Source organism: Blennius ocellaris (assembly GCF_963422515.1).
Source record: "Blennius ocellaris genome assembly, chromosome: 7".
NCBI classification, from domain to species: domain Eukaryota; kingdom Metazoa; phylum Chordata; class Actinopteri; order Blenniiformes; family Blenniidae; genus Blennius; species Blennius ocellaris.
In genome coordinates, this window is record NC_137656.1 from 23,152,272 (window position 1) to 23,168,337 (window position 16,066).

General features: G+C 44.1%; 2 protein-coding genes across 2 annotated transcripts; both read right to left on the reverse strand.

Annotated features, from left to right (window-relative positions):
• Positions 1-1,844: 1,844 nt before the first annotated feature.
• chmp7 (charged multivesicular body protein 7) lies at positions 1,845-6,647 on the reverse strand. Its single transcript, XM_080499541.1, has 10 exons — positions 6,214-6,647; positions 5,954-6,125; positions 5,286-5,471; positions 5,036-5,169; positions 4,543-4,591; positions 4,330-4,449; positions 4,141-4,239; positions 3,642-3,699; positions 3,318-3,536; positions 1,845-2,484 (listed from the first exon to the last, which is right to left on the reverse strand). Exons 1-10 carry the CDS (start codon positions 6,456-6,458, stop codon positions 2,429-2,431), a joined length of 1,338 nt encoding a protein of 445 aa, XP_080355667.1. The 5' UTR covers positions 6,459-6,647; the 3' UTR covers positions 1,845-2,428.
• Positions 6,648-7,639: 992 nt separating this feature from the next.
• On the reverse strand, positions 7,640-14,654 carry lgi3 (leucine-rich repeat LGI family, member 3). Its single transcript, XM_080499403.1, has 9 exons — positions 14,375-14,654; positions 13,492-13,563; positions 12,968-13,039; positions 11,887-11,958; positions 11,655-11,726; positions 11,274-11,443; positions 11,018-11,182; positions 10,832-10,922; positions 7,640-9,090 (listed from the first exon to the last, which is right to left on the reverse strand). The coding sequence occupies exons 1-9, from the start codon at positions 14,575-14,577 to the stop codon at positions 8,361-8,363; spliced, it is 1,647 nt and encodes a 548-aa protein (XP_080355529.1). The 5' UTR covers positions 14,578-14,654; the 3' UTR covers positions 7,640-8,360.
• Between the last annotated feature and the right edge of the window lie 1,412 nt (positions 14,655-16,066).

Below are 16,066 nucleotides of genomic sequence, written 5' to 3' on the forward strand. Positions count from 1 at the left end.
GGAAACGGACTACTGTGAAGCATGCCAAATGATTCTTATTTATATCCCAATAAGACCTTGTCGTATACACATCTTGACTTTTTGCTTAGACTCCCTCACTCCTTTCCGTCTCATGTGGTGCGTCCAACCAACTGTCAGCCAAATCCCTGCACCAGTGCCTGCTCAGCCGCTTCCACGCCCACACCAGCTGCGTAGCGTAGTCATGGCGAAACAGTAATCTCCACCCATCTCCATCTTCTCAACCGCCGTCTGGACATATCAACCAACTTATTTAGCGAGACGTCTGCAGCCGCGTAGGGTAGAACTCAAATATTTCAACTAAATACTCGTCGAATGTCTTTCATCTACTTGTGATATACTATTACTGGAGTTATGAGCTGCAACATGTGCAATTGAGAGCCTGCTGTCGGTCGGGGTGGAAGCTGTGAGTTGGCCTTTTCTTTTGCTGAAAGAAAAAGATTTAACAGATCCGGCTGTGGCGGATCTGTTAAAATGCAGTATGAAGTGTGTGTGTGTGAGAGAGAGAGAGAGAGAGAGAGAGAGAGAGAGAGAGAGAGAGAGAGAGAGAGAGCGAGAGAGAGAGAGATGGTGCATGTTTCTGAGACACAGCAGAAGCCACTCAGAGAATTATGTTCTGCTCTCAACGGTATCCATTGTTATTTGTGATACAAGGGCATTTCTTTTATCTTGGAAACACTGCTATACTAGGACTTTGTGATATTATTAACTGTACTTTATACAGGTTGTAAATTTGTAACATATTGGGTTTTTTTATTTATTGTATAGGAACACAACAACACCTGAGTTATTCACTGTAGTTACGTTTCCACCTACACTATGGGAATTAGAAGCACTGAATACCTGCTTTTCACATTAAGACGACTTGTTCTTGGAATATACGAAACAATAAAGCAACGCTGTCTTTTTGTTTGGTTTGTTTACTTGACTCTTGTTGTAAATGTGTGATTGAGTTTGATAAGGTGACGAATCGCCCCCCAAAAACAAGCCGGTTCATCCAGATGGTTGGTGAGAGTACTGAGGAGTACCAAAACAAAGTACTGCTGAACATTTTGCAGCCTGAAATAACAAATGTCTGACAAACGGAGCCAACATTGAGCCTGCAAATTCACATCAGCAACAAGAGGCATGTTTGTGTAGTTCCACTGATCTGCCACCAGGTGTCATCGTATCATTATGGAGAAACATTCATACTGGGGAGAAAATGTGCCCCTCATTAGACGTTTAATTGCCCACCCTCTTTTAGGGGTATTTCTTTGTACCTTTTAGACAATTATAAACTTTTTTTTTTATGAACTTTTTAATGTCCACCATACAGTTCACAAACTCTTAAATAAGTCCTCATCCTACAGTTTCAGTGGATTAGCTTTTAAATGAGTCGAACATTTGTGTCAAAACAAAAGCAAATTCTGGACAGAAGTGCATTTCATTGAAGTGACGCTGATTTATCTCCATTTTCTATTGAGTGGAGAAAAATAACTGCAGTCTGAATAGGATGAGCATAATACACCTATAAATATTTAGAGGATTTGTTATCGTCACTTAGAAAATGAATAATTGTGCAAATTCCAGAATAATGAATCTCATCAGGCGTTTACTGATGTGCTGCCCTCTAGCGGTAGATGTAGTAATATGCATTTGAAAAGGTTTGGTTTAATTCACTCAACGTGTACTGTGTGGATACTTTCTGACAAGAACCAAAACAATGCATACAAAGAGGAACAGTTGATGTTGACGTGAGTGAGGGTGTGAAGTCCTCATGACACAAACTGAGCACCACACCGGTCATTAAAATAAAGTTTATTTAGAGAAACAGATTTGGTTGAGCTCAGGTCATATGGGTTTCTCAGTGCTCGCAGGTATTACAGTTCAGAAGGCCACTTAGTACACTGGACAGCTGAGGAACGCTTTCTCTCACACACACACACACACACACACACACACACACACACACACACACACACACACACACACACACACACACACACACACACACACACACACACACACACACACACACACACACACACACACACACACACACACACACACACACACACACACACACACACACAAATATAGTTTTTCTGATCTTTGTCAAAACAAAAAAAACAAAAAAGCACAAGTTTAAAACCAGAGGCGTCCAGTTCTTTATGGCACGGAGACCTGAAAGCATTCAAGATAAAAGTGGAGGGAAAAACAATGAACTGGTTCACCTCCACAGTCAATTAAGACGTATATCTTTTATTAAATTGAGGAAAGAGCCTTAGTTTTAACATATATTTAACAACAATTCCGTAAGATGTTGTTCTTGAATAACTCGTACGAACGCTCGCAGGTGCTGAGGGGCTAAAAGTTTGACTTGATGTGTTGCTGAATTCCTTCAGACTTGCTGCAGCTCGTCTGTTCTTCACTGAGCCGGCTCCAGTCTCCTGGCCGGCGACGCTGCTTTGCTGCCTGCAAAACCTAATAAAGAGAGTTTAAAACACGTTACACTTTCACAACATCGACAACCGTGCTGTCAAAGCAGCGGAGACAAAACACAATACAACACAAAATAACACATACAGTGTAGTCTGATACCAATCTGATGAAATAATAGCGCTTTGACATTTTTTCTGAACTTTAGTTTTAGTGCATGTGTGTGAAATCACCTAAAGAACAGACATACTTGATGTACTTTATCTGCTAATGCAGCTACCATGAAAGCTCCCCTTTACTCTTCTGGTCTTTCAAATTAAGTATATTAGTCACTTGATATAATTTTTTTAAGAAATAAATGCAGTGAAGTGTCCATCCTGCAGGCCTTGTTGGGAATTTCCAAGGTGTGAGCCCCCTCTAGTGGTGTGCTCAGGAATGTCACATTTTTCAAAGACATCTAATATTATCAAGAGAAATGAATGAATAGTATTCTGATTACACTCTCTTTCTGTTCTTGCTTCTTCTTCTGAATGGTGTTATACAACAACTAGTGCTATTACTACTAAATATTGAATTACTGACGTTCGCATGTTGATTTCTGCCGTCTGTGCTGCTGCTGCATGGGACCAACGGAGTATATCCGTCAAAATATGACTCAACAAAGTGTTTTCTTTTCTCTAATCAATTGGAGATATTAGCTTTAAAGATAAGAGTAAATAAAGCATGAATTGTGTTTATAAATATATTTTCAAATGTTATGATTCCTGAGATGTTATGATTCATGTCTGGAATAAAAACAATCCTCATGTACTCAAAAACAAACAAAACACTAGTTTGAGTCCAGAGCCACACAGAAGGAGAACTGGAGCTGTCCTGACCCGACTCGGTGAGAGTTAAGTGTCTCAGCTCGTCCTCCAGCTGTTCGTCGGTGATACTGAGGCGGCTCTGATGGACGGCGGGCAGCGAGGCGGCGGCCGTCTCCCCGGGGGGCCGCGGCTCGTTGGCGGGGACGGAGGGCAAGTCTGACACATAGTCAGGCGGCTTCGACTCGTCCAGCAGGGACTTGAGCTCCTCCTCCAACTCGTCCATGTCTTCATCTACAGAAAGAGAAAAATAATGGAATAGAAATACGTGGATAAACCTGAAAACCCCCCCTTTTTCATCGATGTGGTCAAAGTGAAAGATGAGAGAGGATTTCAAACCTGCGGCCGTCACTCCGCGCGATATGGCCTGGTTCACCTCATCCTGAGTGTCACACAACTGGTGAAATGACAGAGAACCACAATGAGGATCATTTAATCAAACTGGAAAATGTTTAACGTTGTATGTAGAGTAATGTGACTGTGGGCTTGGTGAATTAAAACCTGGTGCATCTATACAGTCTATTAATCTGAAAACTTAGTCTGTCCTTAATATAATCAAAATCTGGTTTAGTTGAATCTTTATTACTTAAATATAACAAGTAACAAGCTGAAGGTTTTAATTATTTTCATAGACTGGACTGAACACCTCAAATAAAACGTTATATATAAAGAGTGTAATATGATATAAAAGTGTAATATGGCTAAGAAGAACTAAAGGTCCATTCATTTAAGAGGCTGACAGTGAAACTAAATGCTATTCACTTGTTTTGTTATATTCTACAACCTAAAGTTTGGTTATAAATAACTTTTTGTCCAGAAAAAGATAAAACGTCCAAACCTCCTGGATCTGATCCACCAGGCTCTCGGCTCGTTCCACAGTCACGTCTTTCAGTGAGAGTCTCAGTGCAGCGACTCCAGCCTGGTACGCCTGGACAACCTACACACACACACACTTTAATGACCAAATGCACTTATTTTGAAAAAAAACTAATCTTTAAAGCGACACGGTTTCCTGGCGGCGTCTCACCATCTTATCAGTCTGCGACTGAGCGATTCGGTCCAGGATGCCTCTGATGGACTCCAGCTGGGCGAGGAGGCTGTCGGCTCTCTTCTCCACTCTCTTGCGGCCTCGTAAACATCGCAGCGCCTTTGGGACGGGCGGTTGGGATGAAAGTCTCACACACACACACACACACATTGAGCTGGAAGTGATAGAAAAACGAGGATCTTCCCCACTGACCTGCGGTTTCTTTCCTTCCCGGAGCAAAGTCCTCGCCTCCTCTTTGCACCTGCACTCAGATCAAACGATCCAACAGCCACATTACACTGGGGGTTCTTATATAAATACTGCCAATAAGCACATTTCACCACCACAAACAATCCTCGCTCTCTTACTTGTAGCTTGACTGGAACTATTGTGATTTTAACTGCGGGAGAATTGTCAAAAGAAGTGCAGTGAGCGAGTCCTTCTGCACCGTTACCCCCAGATAACTTCTAACTCTGGCACATCCTCAGGATCACTGCGTGTTCCGTGGTGAAGGGAATCACTAGTACGGCTCCATTTCCCTGACTTCTGGCACTTTTTGAATCTTCCAGATGTCCTAAACAGTCCTGACGTTATAAGATGCGAGCTCTCCAGTCTAAGATTAAAGCGTTGGTCATTTGGAAAGGGAAAAACCTCAAGCGCGTCTAATATTATACTAGAACATTCCATAGCAGCGTTGTGTCCGTACCTGTCCGACTCCTGGTTCAGCTTCTCCAGCCGCTCTCCGAGCAGCTTCTCACTGCGCTGCAGCTGGTAAATCCCCACGTCCACGTCACCGACCGGAGACACACGGTCCTGTCCGGGCTGACAGAACTTCACAATCTGCACACACACACACACACACACACTGCTGGTGAGACGAGCTCCTGCAGTGGTTGGACGGGCGTCTGGACCAGCGTGGGGGGGGAGGGGGGGGGGGGGGGGGGGTTGTGATGGACCTTCTCTCCTTCGTGCAGCGAGACCGTGACTTGCTTGTCCCTCTGCAGCTGCAGCAGAGCCATGCACAGCGTGCTCTCGTCCGCACACACGTCAGAGGAAAGGCCGCACAGCTCTTGGAACGACACCACGGCACAGCCGGAAAACTCACTGCCGCGGTAGACTCGGAGTAATTCTGCCGCCTTCTCCTGGAAAATAATGAAAAGTACGTCTGTGGCTGAACAATCCACAGGAGCACTGTTGTGGTCAACATCTCTGAAGTGGAACAAATAAAAAAAACAGAACAACCTAGAGGTTTGTAATAATCCTTCAGGGAGAAGACGCACAACTGCAAATTGCATGTATGTTGTTATGGTTGAATTTAGTTGAATTTAGTCTCGTTACAGCTGACTGACGCAATAATTCTCGTGAGGCAAAGTTTCTTGCAATGAAGCGTTTATCTCAAGACAACTTAGATGCTACTATAATAAATATATTTACAATGTAGTGTCGGATCGGGAAAGTGTCTGTATCGGTTGATACTCAAATGTGAACAACTGACTAACAATAACTCCACTGAGACACAGAAATGGGGTTGAACTGAAGACACTGACACATAATTTGTTAAATGATGTCCAGTCAAAGCAGCCACACTGGGAGCTGCGAGATCAGGTTGTGAAATCAAACGCACCTTGACCAGCTCGAGGACCACGAAGGATTCCTCCACCGACACCCGGCTGCTGCCCAGCAGGGTGGAGAAGGTCCACTTCAGGGGCTTCACCAGCAGCAGGCCGACGCCCCACGACAGCCAGCCACAGTCCACGTTGGCAGCGAACTCAGACTCCCTCTGGATCCTCCCGCACCTGGATGGAAGGGAGGAGTCGCGTCCAGACTGAGTGACACCCTGAGGGGACAGGGACACCCCAGGGGGGGGGGGGCGCAGACAGTTACCTGGACATGGACTTCAGGACGGTCGCCAGACCGAGCGGTGCTCTCTCTTTCCTCTGGAAGGTCCGGCTCAGCTCCCGCAGGTTGACGCACACGGAGCCGCGGTCCCGGCAGCTCCTGACGATGAGCGCCGTCCAGAAGTCCATCTTGCTGTCCCAGTCCGTCGTGTTGACGTCTCGGTTCTCCTTGAAGTCGGAGAACAAGAAGTTCATGCGCTCGTCGTCGTCCCACTCCGGCGGCAGGGACATCTCGGCTGGGCGCTTGAAACACCCTGACAGCTCTCTCGGGGCTTCAAGTCACGTCAGGTCAGCTCGTCAAAAGCACCAGCAGCGCTCGAAAATAAAATAAAACACTGAATCTGGAGCTCACATGTTCCCGTCCGTCAACACAGAGGCTCCCCGCTAACAGGCTAACAGGCTAACGTATCGAAAACAACAGACGGCTTCTCCGGTTTGTTTTTGACACCTGCGCGGAACAGTGACACTGTCTGCGCACACTCGTCGCTCTGTTAACCCCGCCCTTGCAGACACGCTGTCACACAAACCAATCGCAGCTTCAGCGAGCGCTCACAAGCGTCACGTTTGCGCGATTTTTGCGCATAAATTTATTTTTCTTTTTTCTTTTTGCGTGTGAAATTATCATAATAAGTTAACTGTGGATAATGAAGCAGGATAGTCATACTCCATATAATACAAGGTTCACGTTGCAAAATCTTCATCGTTTATAAACTTGGTCTTTTTATTTCTATTTTCTTCTTTTGCCATGTCAGTCTAAATTTGTCTCAATTCGTTCAAGAGGAAAATAAGGGGTAACCAGCGTGAAATTGAGAACATTTCATGGGTTGGAATCGGGGCTAGGTTCCTCTCTGGGGAGTTTGCGTGTTCTCCCTGTGTATGCTTTATTTTATTTTACCTTGATATTCTGGTTTCCTCCTCCCACAGTTCGATTCAATGCATCAGACTCCAAATCCCTTAGTTTATTAAATTAAAGATTAGATGGATGGAAGGAAGGAAGGTTAATCAAAAAAACTGACCCGTAAATTGCTTCTCAACATCCTTGATTTTCGCTTACTTAATTGATATATTTTATAACTAGTTATGATTAATAATAACAAGGAGCCGACAAATCAAATTAACTTTAAGATCGAGCAGAGTGGTCTTGAAGACTTAAGTTCATTTTTAAAAAGGCTGAACATTTTGCTTCTGCATGGTGTTCCATGTGTTGTGTATTGATTTGTGTTTTTCTTTGCCATGTATAATTTTTAGTGAGGACTTTTGTATAGCTGAAAACATTTTCCAGGTGTTTAACATGAGGTGTAGATTTTTGGGGGTTTTGAATCCTGTTATTAACTAATAAAAACACATTTTAAGGGGTCATAAGCAAAATTTATTTACACCCCTTCCCATCCGCCCTTCAATATGCAGATCTACACAGCAGCAACTCATACAGTTTATGTGACCATACAAAACATAAGAAGCGATATGATCGGGACATTTGTTTTAAGAAGTCATGAACATGATATTTTTGATATAGCTCCCACAAATTTCCAGATTGAGATCATTTATTATATCTTCCTGCAACTAAAATAAACAAGGGCATGTGCAATAAAAACCAAGGAACAAAAATGTATGTTTTAAAGTAGTTTTCACATTTTCAATGTATTCTATGTTTTGGTTTGCTCATGCCTCAGGCCAGCTTGATTCCTGAGTTAATACTACAGAACAGACTCAAATCGCCATTTATAAAGATGGAGTCAAAGTGACGTGAGCTTGTGTCATTATACAGTGCCATGCAAAGTGCTGTTCAGTTCCCCTGAAAAAAATCTGTAGTTTCTCCACAATATCCAGCCTCATCCAGTGAATAATTCTGTAGATGCACATGCACATCATCCCCACGTCGGTAAAGCTCAATATATAACATGATAATTCAGAAACAACATCATTCTGGGCAGAAGCAGTGACACATGATGCAGATGTTACACGCAGTGCAAAAAAAAAAAAAATCAGGTTAAACAATCATTTAATTAGTTGCCTCGGTTAAAACATCAGAGGAAAGAGCTGACTTTTTGATAAATGGCTTAGACATTTTGCAGTCTTTTACTTATTTGGCACGTACGATATGCAGTATTTCCAGAAGCTCCACCTGTTGCTCTACTTTGCACTGAGGTCCACCAGCAGGTGCTGGTAGGCCAGAGTGTTGCCTTTGAAGCTGGCAGCCAGAAGAATGTCCTTGTTGTCGACGGACACCAGGTTGAAGCCCCGCGGCGCTCTCATGTTGAGCTCCTGGAAGGGCTGGAAGCGCTGAGTGAGGTCGTCCCACAGGTACACCCTGGAGAAGGAGAAATCGCTTCCCAGAATGAGGTACTGGCGGAGGCCCACGGTGAAGGGGTACACCGCCATGGAGCCCCGAGAGGGGAGAGTCTGGATCTCGACGAAACGCTGCCCCTCCCAGCGGAGGATCTTGGAGTCGCCGATGAAGCGCGTCAGGCAAAGATAGAGAACCTTCCTCACCCAGAAGTGCTTCACCATCTGCACGTCGGCCAGCTCCGTGATTTGGGAGTGGAAAGCGAACTGCTTCTGGCTCCGGTTCCACTGGTAAACGATGGGCGGCTGCGAGGCGCTGGAAAGGATCAGATGAGGCTTTCCGCCGACGTCGAGGAACTCCACGTGAGTGTCGCGGTGCCAGGGATGCAGGGACTGGTGGGAGTAGAAACCGTTGCTGTTCCAGCGATAAATGCTGGTGGAGCCCGCCTTGGAGCTGTCGGCCACGATGAAGTACCACTCCCCGTCCAGCTGGAAGGTCTCCACGAAGTTGGGTTTCCTCACCCGGCTGGTGTCGATATCTTGAATCTTCACGAAGCGCAGGGGGTCCTCCTCCCACCTGCGGCCACAGGAAGACTGTCAGTGTGATCCCAGAGCTTTTCACTTTCTCATTTTAACCAGCTTGTCTCTGTCTCTGAAGGTGGAGCTCCCAGCCGGCCATTGAGCTGCTGGCAGTAGTGACATAGAGCTGCTCTCGCTCCGTCCAAAGTTAATAAAAAATAAGTGCCGTCAAGGGGGCCGGAGTCTCCACAGGAGCTGCTGTTATTTCAATCTATTAAATGAAACAGGGGTTCATACATCTGGATTCGAACATGGCCCACTTCAACTTCTGGAAACTTCATTTGGTTGTCTGACTATTTTTTTAATGTAAAAACTTAAGTTCTTTCTCCCGAACATGACTTTCTGACAACACACCAGGTACCTTGGGTGTTTCACTGAACATCTGCAGCAACATCAGGTGGGCAGAACCGACTAGCAACGTGCAGACGTTAGCTTTCTCCTTGTACTCTCAGTCTTCACACCAACATGAGGTGTGCTGCTTCATATTTTATCAGAGTATTGCTCCTCTTGTTTGACGTTGAGTGAGACAGGACGTCAATAAAAACAACCCTTTTGTAATTTGTCTGCGAGAATATAGAGATGAGGTTTTATACACCAGAGGCTCCAACACAAACGGTCACACAGATTTCCATATTAGGTCATCTTGCAGGCTGTGCACCAGCCTCAAAGCTGCCGAGGCTGGTGTCAAATTACAAACACTAGTTTTTTTTTTCTAGTCTTTTTCGTTAAATCATGATTAGATTTTTCTAGATTTCAAGTTCAATGCATAAGTAAACGAAAACTATATTTTTTTCATTCCCCGTCATTATTTTCAATGGAAAAACATCCATTTTGTGAGGTCATATTTGCTAGTTCTGCTGGCCAAGGTGCTAGATACAGCCAATAGTATAATAATGGTAAAACATTTCACCATTTTAGATGTAAGAAAGCTGGTAATAACAATGAAGAGGTAAATATGTCCCCCGGGTCGTGTGACGCCCAGATCTGATCAAGGAAGTGGCCAGTCAGAAGAAATTAAGATTTTAGGCAAGGCCTTAAAACCGTCTGTCATTTAAGTGATCATCAAGTTATATTTGTAAAGTTCTGCAGTCTTACGTGTTTTTTTCTTCAAATCTTTATGATTGTTAAATTAATTGTAGCAGTGAGCCCGACTGCTTTAGCTTTTGCAACGTAGAAAAAACATGTTTTAGCCTTCACTAAGTGCCTCTACAAGAAAAAGTTTGGGTTGTTTTTTGTCAATTATATTACAGAACAGTGTCTTTCAAAGTTTATAGGCCATTTGATAGTCAACTAATGGACATACTGCCGACACATCGATATGTTTAGTTTTACTGTCTATGAAAAGTTAATAAGTATTTCAGTACCTGCCCAGGATTAAACTGCCTAAATGAACAGATAAAGTTGCTGAACTTCTTCTCATACTATAATCTATTCTCGTGAGCATAGGAAACACATTTTTAACTCAGGGTGGCACCATCACAGTACAATCTGAGCTGACGAAGGCGTCGATTCAGCTGAACTGAACATAGAAACATTATGTCTTTCTTTCTCAAGTTAAACATGGAAGAAAAACTCTTATTTTCAGTCAGTGAGATAAAGATTTCACAGCTGACGTCAAGAGCAGATGAGAGAAATCTATTAAAACAGGTTACCTTTTAAAAAACAAGATGAGTGTACGCCTACTAAAAGAATAAGAATTGGTTTCTTGGTATATATGAGGTTAAAATCATGAGCCTTACTTATAAATATGGGATCCACCAAACAGCTGAGCCACGACCATATAAAGCGTGTTGTTTATCACCACTGGTTTGCAGTACACAGCAGAGCGAGCTGCAAGAAAAACACAACAAAATACCCCCAGAAGCCATGAGAATCTCTCAACATGACGCCGCCCAGACTTCATGCCGTCAACATCAGGAACTTACAAGTGATGTTGTGATATTTCCTGAAGACCATCTCCACGTGATCCCAGATATACAGGGTGCAGAACCCAGAGTCAGGCTGAGCGAAGGCCACAAAGTTATCGCCGTTGAACTCATAAGACTCCACCGACACGGAGTGGAAGGGGAAGGTTTCGTACACTGCAAAGTCTACCACAGGAGACACACCAGAGCCACAGTTACTTCACGGTTTCGCTGTTTGCGGAGCGCGAGAAAGGCAAGACAAGGCGCAAGGTGAAACCTGCACTGATGCAGTTGAAGTCTCGCGGGGCGAGGTCGTGGATTCTGCGTCCCTGGAATTCAAAGGGGCTGGCACAGTAGATGGCCGGGACAGACGTGTTGGTCTTCTCCATCCAGTCCACCAGCCACTTGATTTTACAGTCACACCGAAAAGAGTTTCCTCGCAGGTCTCTGAGTCACACACATTGGAGTCATGTTGGTTAGAATCTCAAACACTCTCGCACAAACCTTTCCAGGCTTCCTCTTGAGCAATGCAGTGGAAATACAGGGAGAGGATGGTTCTAAATGAAGAAGTGCATCAGCATCAGCCCAATGCCGAACAAAGCAGATGCGTAAGCAAACTGCAGTTTCGGGTCAAACCTCGTGGGACACACACACTTACAGATCTGTGAGGATGTCAAGATGCTTGAATAGATCTCTGGGCAGCTGCTGCAGGTTGTTGTTTGAAAGAGACCTGGAAGAAAAACGTTACTATTTTTAGACCATTATGTTAAGTCTGCATTTAGTTGCAATGTTTTTTTTTTAATAAATGTGATGTGGTTTAAGTGCACAGTGGTAATTTACATATTTTTTGATAGACAGAGTTAATCTGTATGAAAAAGAAAACCACTCACAGATGGGTCAGGGACTTGAGTCCTCTGAAGGTGCACTTTGACAGAGCCTGGATGTCATTATTCTCAATGAACCTGATTAGGAAAAAATGTAATCATCATCAGAGAACCAGCCAGTACATGTGAGCAAATCAGCCTGTGTTGTTCCTGCAGAATGGACTGATGCCATATGTATCTCGAAAATGCTTCTACGTTTTGTATGTATTATGTTCTATTTAGAAAACATTGAAATCATCAGCTGAGGCTTGATCAGAAAAGCTTGCGTTCTGTCTTTGCCAATGAGATAAAAAAAGAAATAGCTCAGTCTGTCCGACGGGCGTGACAAAGGTCTACGTGTCAGCGTCATTGGAGCCTGTCCCGTGTCTATTTTCTCTATTGATATTTGAGGACATGCGGCATGTGCAGACTCTCTGGAGGGGCCCGGATATAAAAACATGGCTTTATTAGCATTCACAGCAGGTAGCGGAGGTAGTGGCCCTGATGCAGAGGCCTGATGGTTGGACTGCAGCCAGACACACACACACACACACACACACACACACACACACACACACACACACACACACACACACACACACACACACACACACACACACACACACACACACACACACACACACACACACACACACACACGGATATCTGTGCACTCCAAGTCATCAGCTAACTGCTTCCTATAGCCCATCAATTCACAGGATGGCATATTCAGCTTTATCACACTGCAGAGGCAAAGCGTTGGCCGCCACAGAAGAATTAATTTTCAGCTTTACTTTTGGCGTTCTTTGCAATACTGCAGCGTCCCCCCCCCCCTTCATATTTCACAGGGGGGAGGGTTGATGTTATTTACTTCTCTGCGAAACAAGTCAAACTTAATCACCCACTAAAGCAAAGCGATGCAAGACCAAAAGAAAATCATTCAACAATGTGCTTGAATGCAGATCTTTTTAATGCAGCTGCAGTACGTTTAAATAATTCATTCTGGTCCTATATACAACCTATATACTTTCTTTATGTGAAGCAAGAAGTGTCATCCATGTTTTAAGACATCATTTAAAGCATGTTTACAGTAGAAAGTGACACTCACAGGTACTGCAGGTGAGACAGGCCAGCAAAAGCATCATCTGCAATTGAAGTGAACGTATTGGAGTTCAAAAGCCTGTAGAAAGGAGGGAATATCAGTTTATCATAGAGTGATTGAGATTCTCTGTCATGCCCGAGGGGGAAAAAAACACACCATATTCAATCCATAACACTAACTGTGAAGCACAAGAGGGTAGCAACACAATACAAACACGTGGACTTTACACACACACACACAGACCGACACAGAAGCACATGAACACACACTGATGATTGCATCGCAGCGGACAAACAGGCCTTTGTGCTGCAGAGCACAACTGAAGGGAGTCAGTCATTGCTAATGACACTGATACAGAGCCACTTATTCCTGCTATGTCACCACTGCTTTCAATAACCATTCATTTCTAGGACACTGGCCGAAGCTCATTTACTGTCACCTCAAAACAAAGGACGTCTGAATCATTGCTAAATAACTCTGATCCGGTCGAGTGTAACAGGTATAATAAACCCCAATCTGGGCGCACTCACAGAAACTGCAGCAGGTGAAGGTGTGAGAAAGCGCCCTCTGGGATCGTTGTAAAGGCCGCGTTCACCATCGTCCTGTTCAGACAAACAACGTCACAGAAATCACAAGTGTCATCTTGTTGTCAGAATAGATATCATAAACACAGGCAGTGATAAAGCTCACAAGCGTACGTTTTTTTTTCTCCATTGGAACGGTGACATTTTCACTCGTTTTCTCTGAACACATCTGATCTCGAAGGCTACATCTGTTAAAAGTAGGACACATAACTTTCATCTTCTCTTTTTTTAATTCCTCTGTTGTAAAACGAGGACACCTCTTCCAGCATGCGCTCTCGAGTTCCCCTGAGTGTGTAAACTTAATAGTCAATCTATGGGCAATTGGGGTCAATATCAGAAGGGAGGGAGTGTATATAGTCTTCTCAGCAGAATATAACATTACCCTGGTCATGTGTTAAGCTTTCCTCCTCATTAGATGTGCTCCATTTATTGAGACTATGTCTTTTCAAGATTGAATCTCTAAGAGGGGAAGCAGGTCTCCTGCAGAGGAATCTATTGTTAGTATTGGTCCCTGGAGGTCGACAAGATTCTACTGCTGTGCTCCCTCAAATTATAAGTTCACCATACAATACATTAACTGCACTATTATATAATGCTGACAATGCAAATACACTGTGTGTCAGGGAAGAAAAAAAACAAAACACTTCGAGGAAACACACCGGGATTTACTTTTAAGTCATTTCAGTGGTACAGGGTGTTTAAGGCGCCGTTACATAATGCAGGGTGACATCATCTGTACCAGCCTGCACACAGCTGAGACTTTACACAGGTTATGAAAAGATGCTTTTGGGTGGTGGGATGCACACACACACACGAATGCTGGACTCACAGTGAGATGATTCCTGGGGGGAAGCTCTTGGGGATAGCCTTAGTGTCCACACAGAAGGCACTGTCTTTGGTGCAGGAGCAGGTTGCAGGGCAGCGGGGTACCTTGGGGGCTCTTCTGGCGCTCGAATCCCCCAGAAGGCAGAGATACAGACACAGGACTGACAAGCAGACCTGCCTCATCCATCTCGGTCTGGACTCCAGCATCCTTGGGCAGGAGGGCGGACAAGCTGTGCGAGCCGGCTTCTTGAAGTTTCTCTCCTCGGCGGCAAGTGGCTTGTTGAGAAGCGGTGGTCAGCCTGCTCACTGCCCCGGCAGCTGTGGTGAAGCTCAGTGCAGAGTTGAGAGAGGCAGCATGAGAGAGGGGGTGAGGGAGAAAGGAAGGCAGGGAGGCGGGGGAGTGAGGGTACTCCTGTGTATCCTCGGTGGGCGTGGGTGCGCCGCAGCTTCCCTGAATCTGTGCAATGTTTTTTTTTTCCTGTGTCCCCGCGAGGAGCTGCCGCCAGCAAGCACCGCTGCAGGAATGATGAGCGAGGCTGCTTTCTCCCCAACAGGACCTGTAGGCAACGTCGCTGACATTGAATTATTTACTACTGCCCGTGCAGAAAAAGGAAAATCAAACCCACAGCGGCAGGCAGAAAGGGAATGAAGAAGAGGTCATCTGTCATGAAAACGTATTTACCCTGTCTGTTCGGTGTTCAGTCCTGTCAAGCTGCTGCAGTCATGAGAGCGAGAAAGGAGCAATGGAGAATGAAGGGAGAATGTGTGTGTGCACATATTCACTTGTCAGTGGTCGTATGTGTGGGTGACTGTTTATCTTGGGAAGGCTTCAAGACAGCAGTCAGTGCTGGCATCACGATGCACGTGCATCACGTCATGTGGAGTTCAATATGAACGCCTCGTGTTGCGTCACGTTTATGGATTGATTCCCAACAACAACAATCTTCATCAACAACTCAATTTTGATATCTTTTTTTTCTTAACTTGCTGCGGTCAAAACGTACAACTTTATTTATTTATTTGTTTATTTGTTTGTTTGTTTTGTTAAGCACGTTTAACAGCTGTTCACAAAGCGCATTACAGTAAAAACACAAGAAGTCAGTCGTCACAGAGGAGACACGCTGTCTACTTATAAAGGCTTAAAGTGTCATCAACGTATCTCTGCTCTGTCACATCAAGGCATAAAGATATTCACGTTTTTGATCCCCATAAAAAGAGTAAATAATTTATATGAATCATATTATTGATGTCAACACTGAAAAATAAAATAAACTATCTTTCTCCTGCTACCAAACACTACGTTACAAACCCCTCATGAAATTCACTGGTTCATGATAATGTATTAAACCATCCCTGTCTATGAACAATGATTTATTCCACAGTGACTTTAAGTCATTGCAAGTCTTTAAGGATTTCACTGCCAGCTGTATCCTGTCTGAGTCAATAGGGACTCACTTTTACATAAATATCTTTGTGTTGTTGGTCAAAACTTCCTTTCATTAATCAAAAGACTATTTCACATGCAGCACTAGGATTGGAATTTTTAATCACTAAAAGAACAAACAGCTGTATCTTGCTGTATTTTTAGACAGAGATAAATAACAAAGATATTGACATGGAGTGTCAAATATGTGTTTCAGGGGCTAAAATCGGCCGATTTAAGGGTCTAATGTTGTCCACATTATGGCCTTGCAAA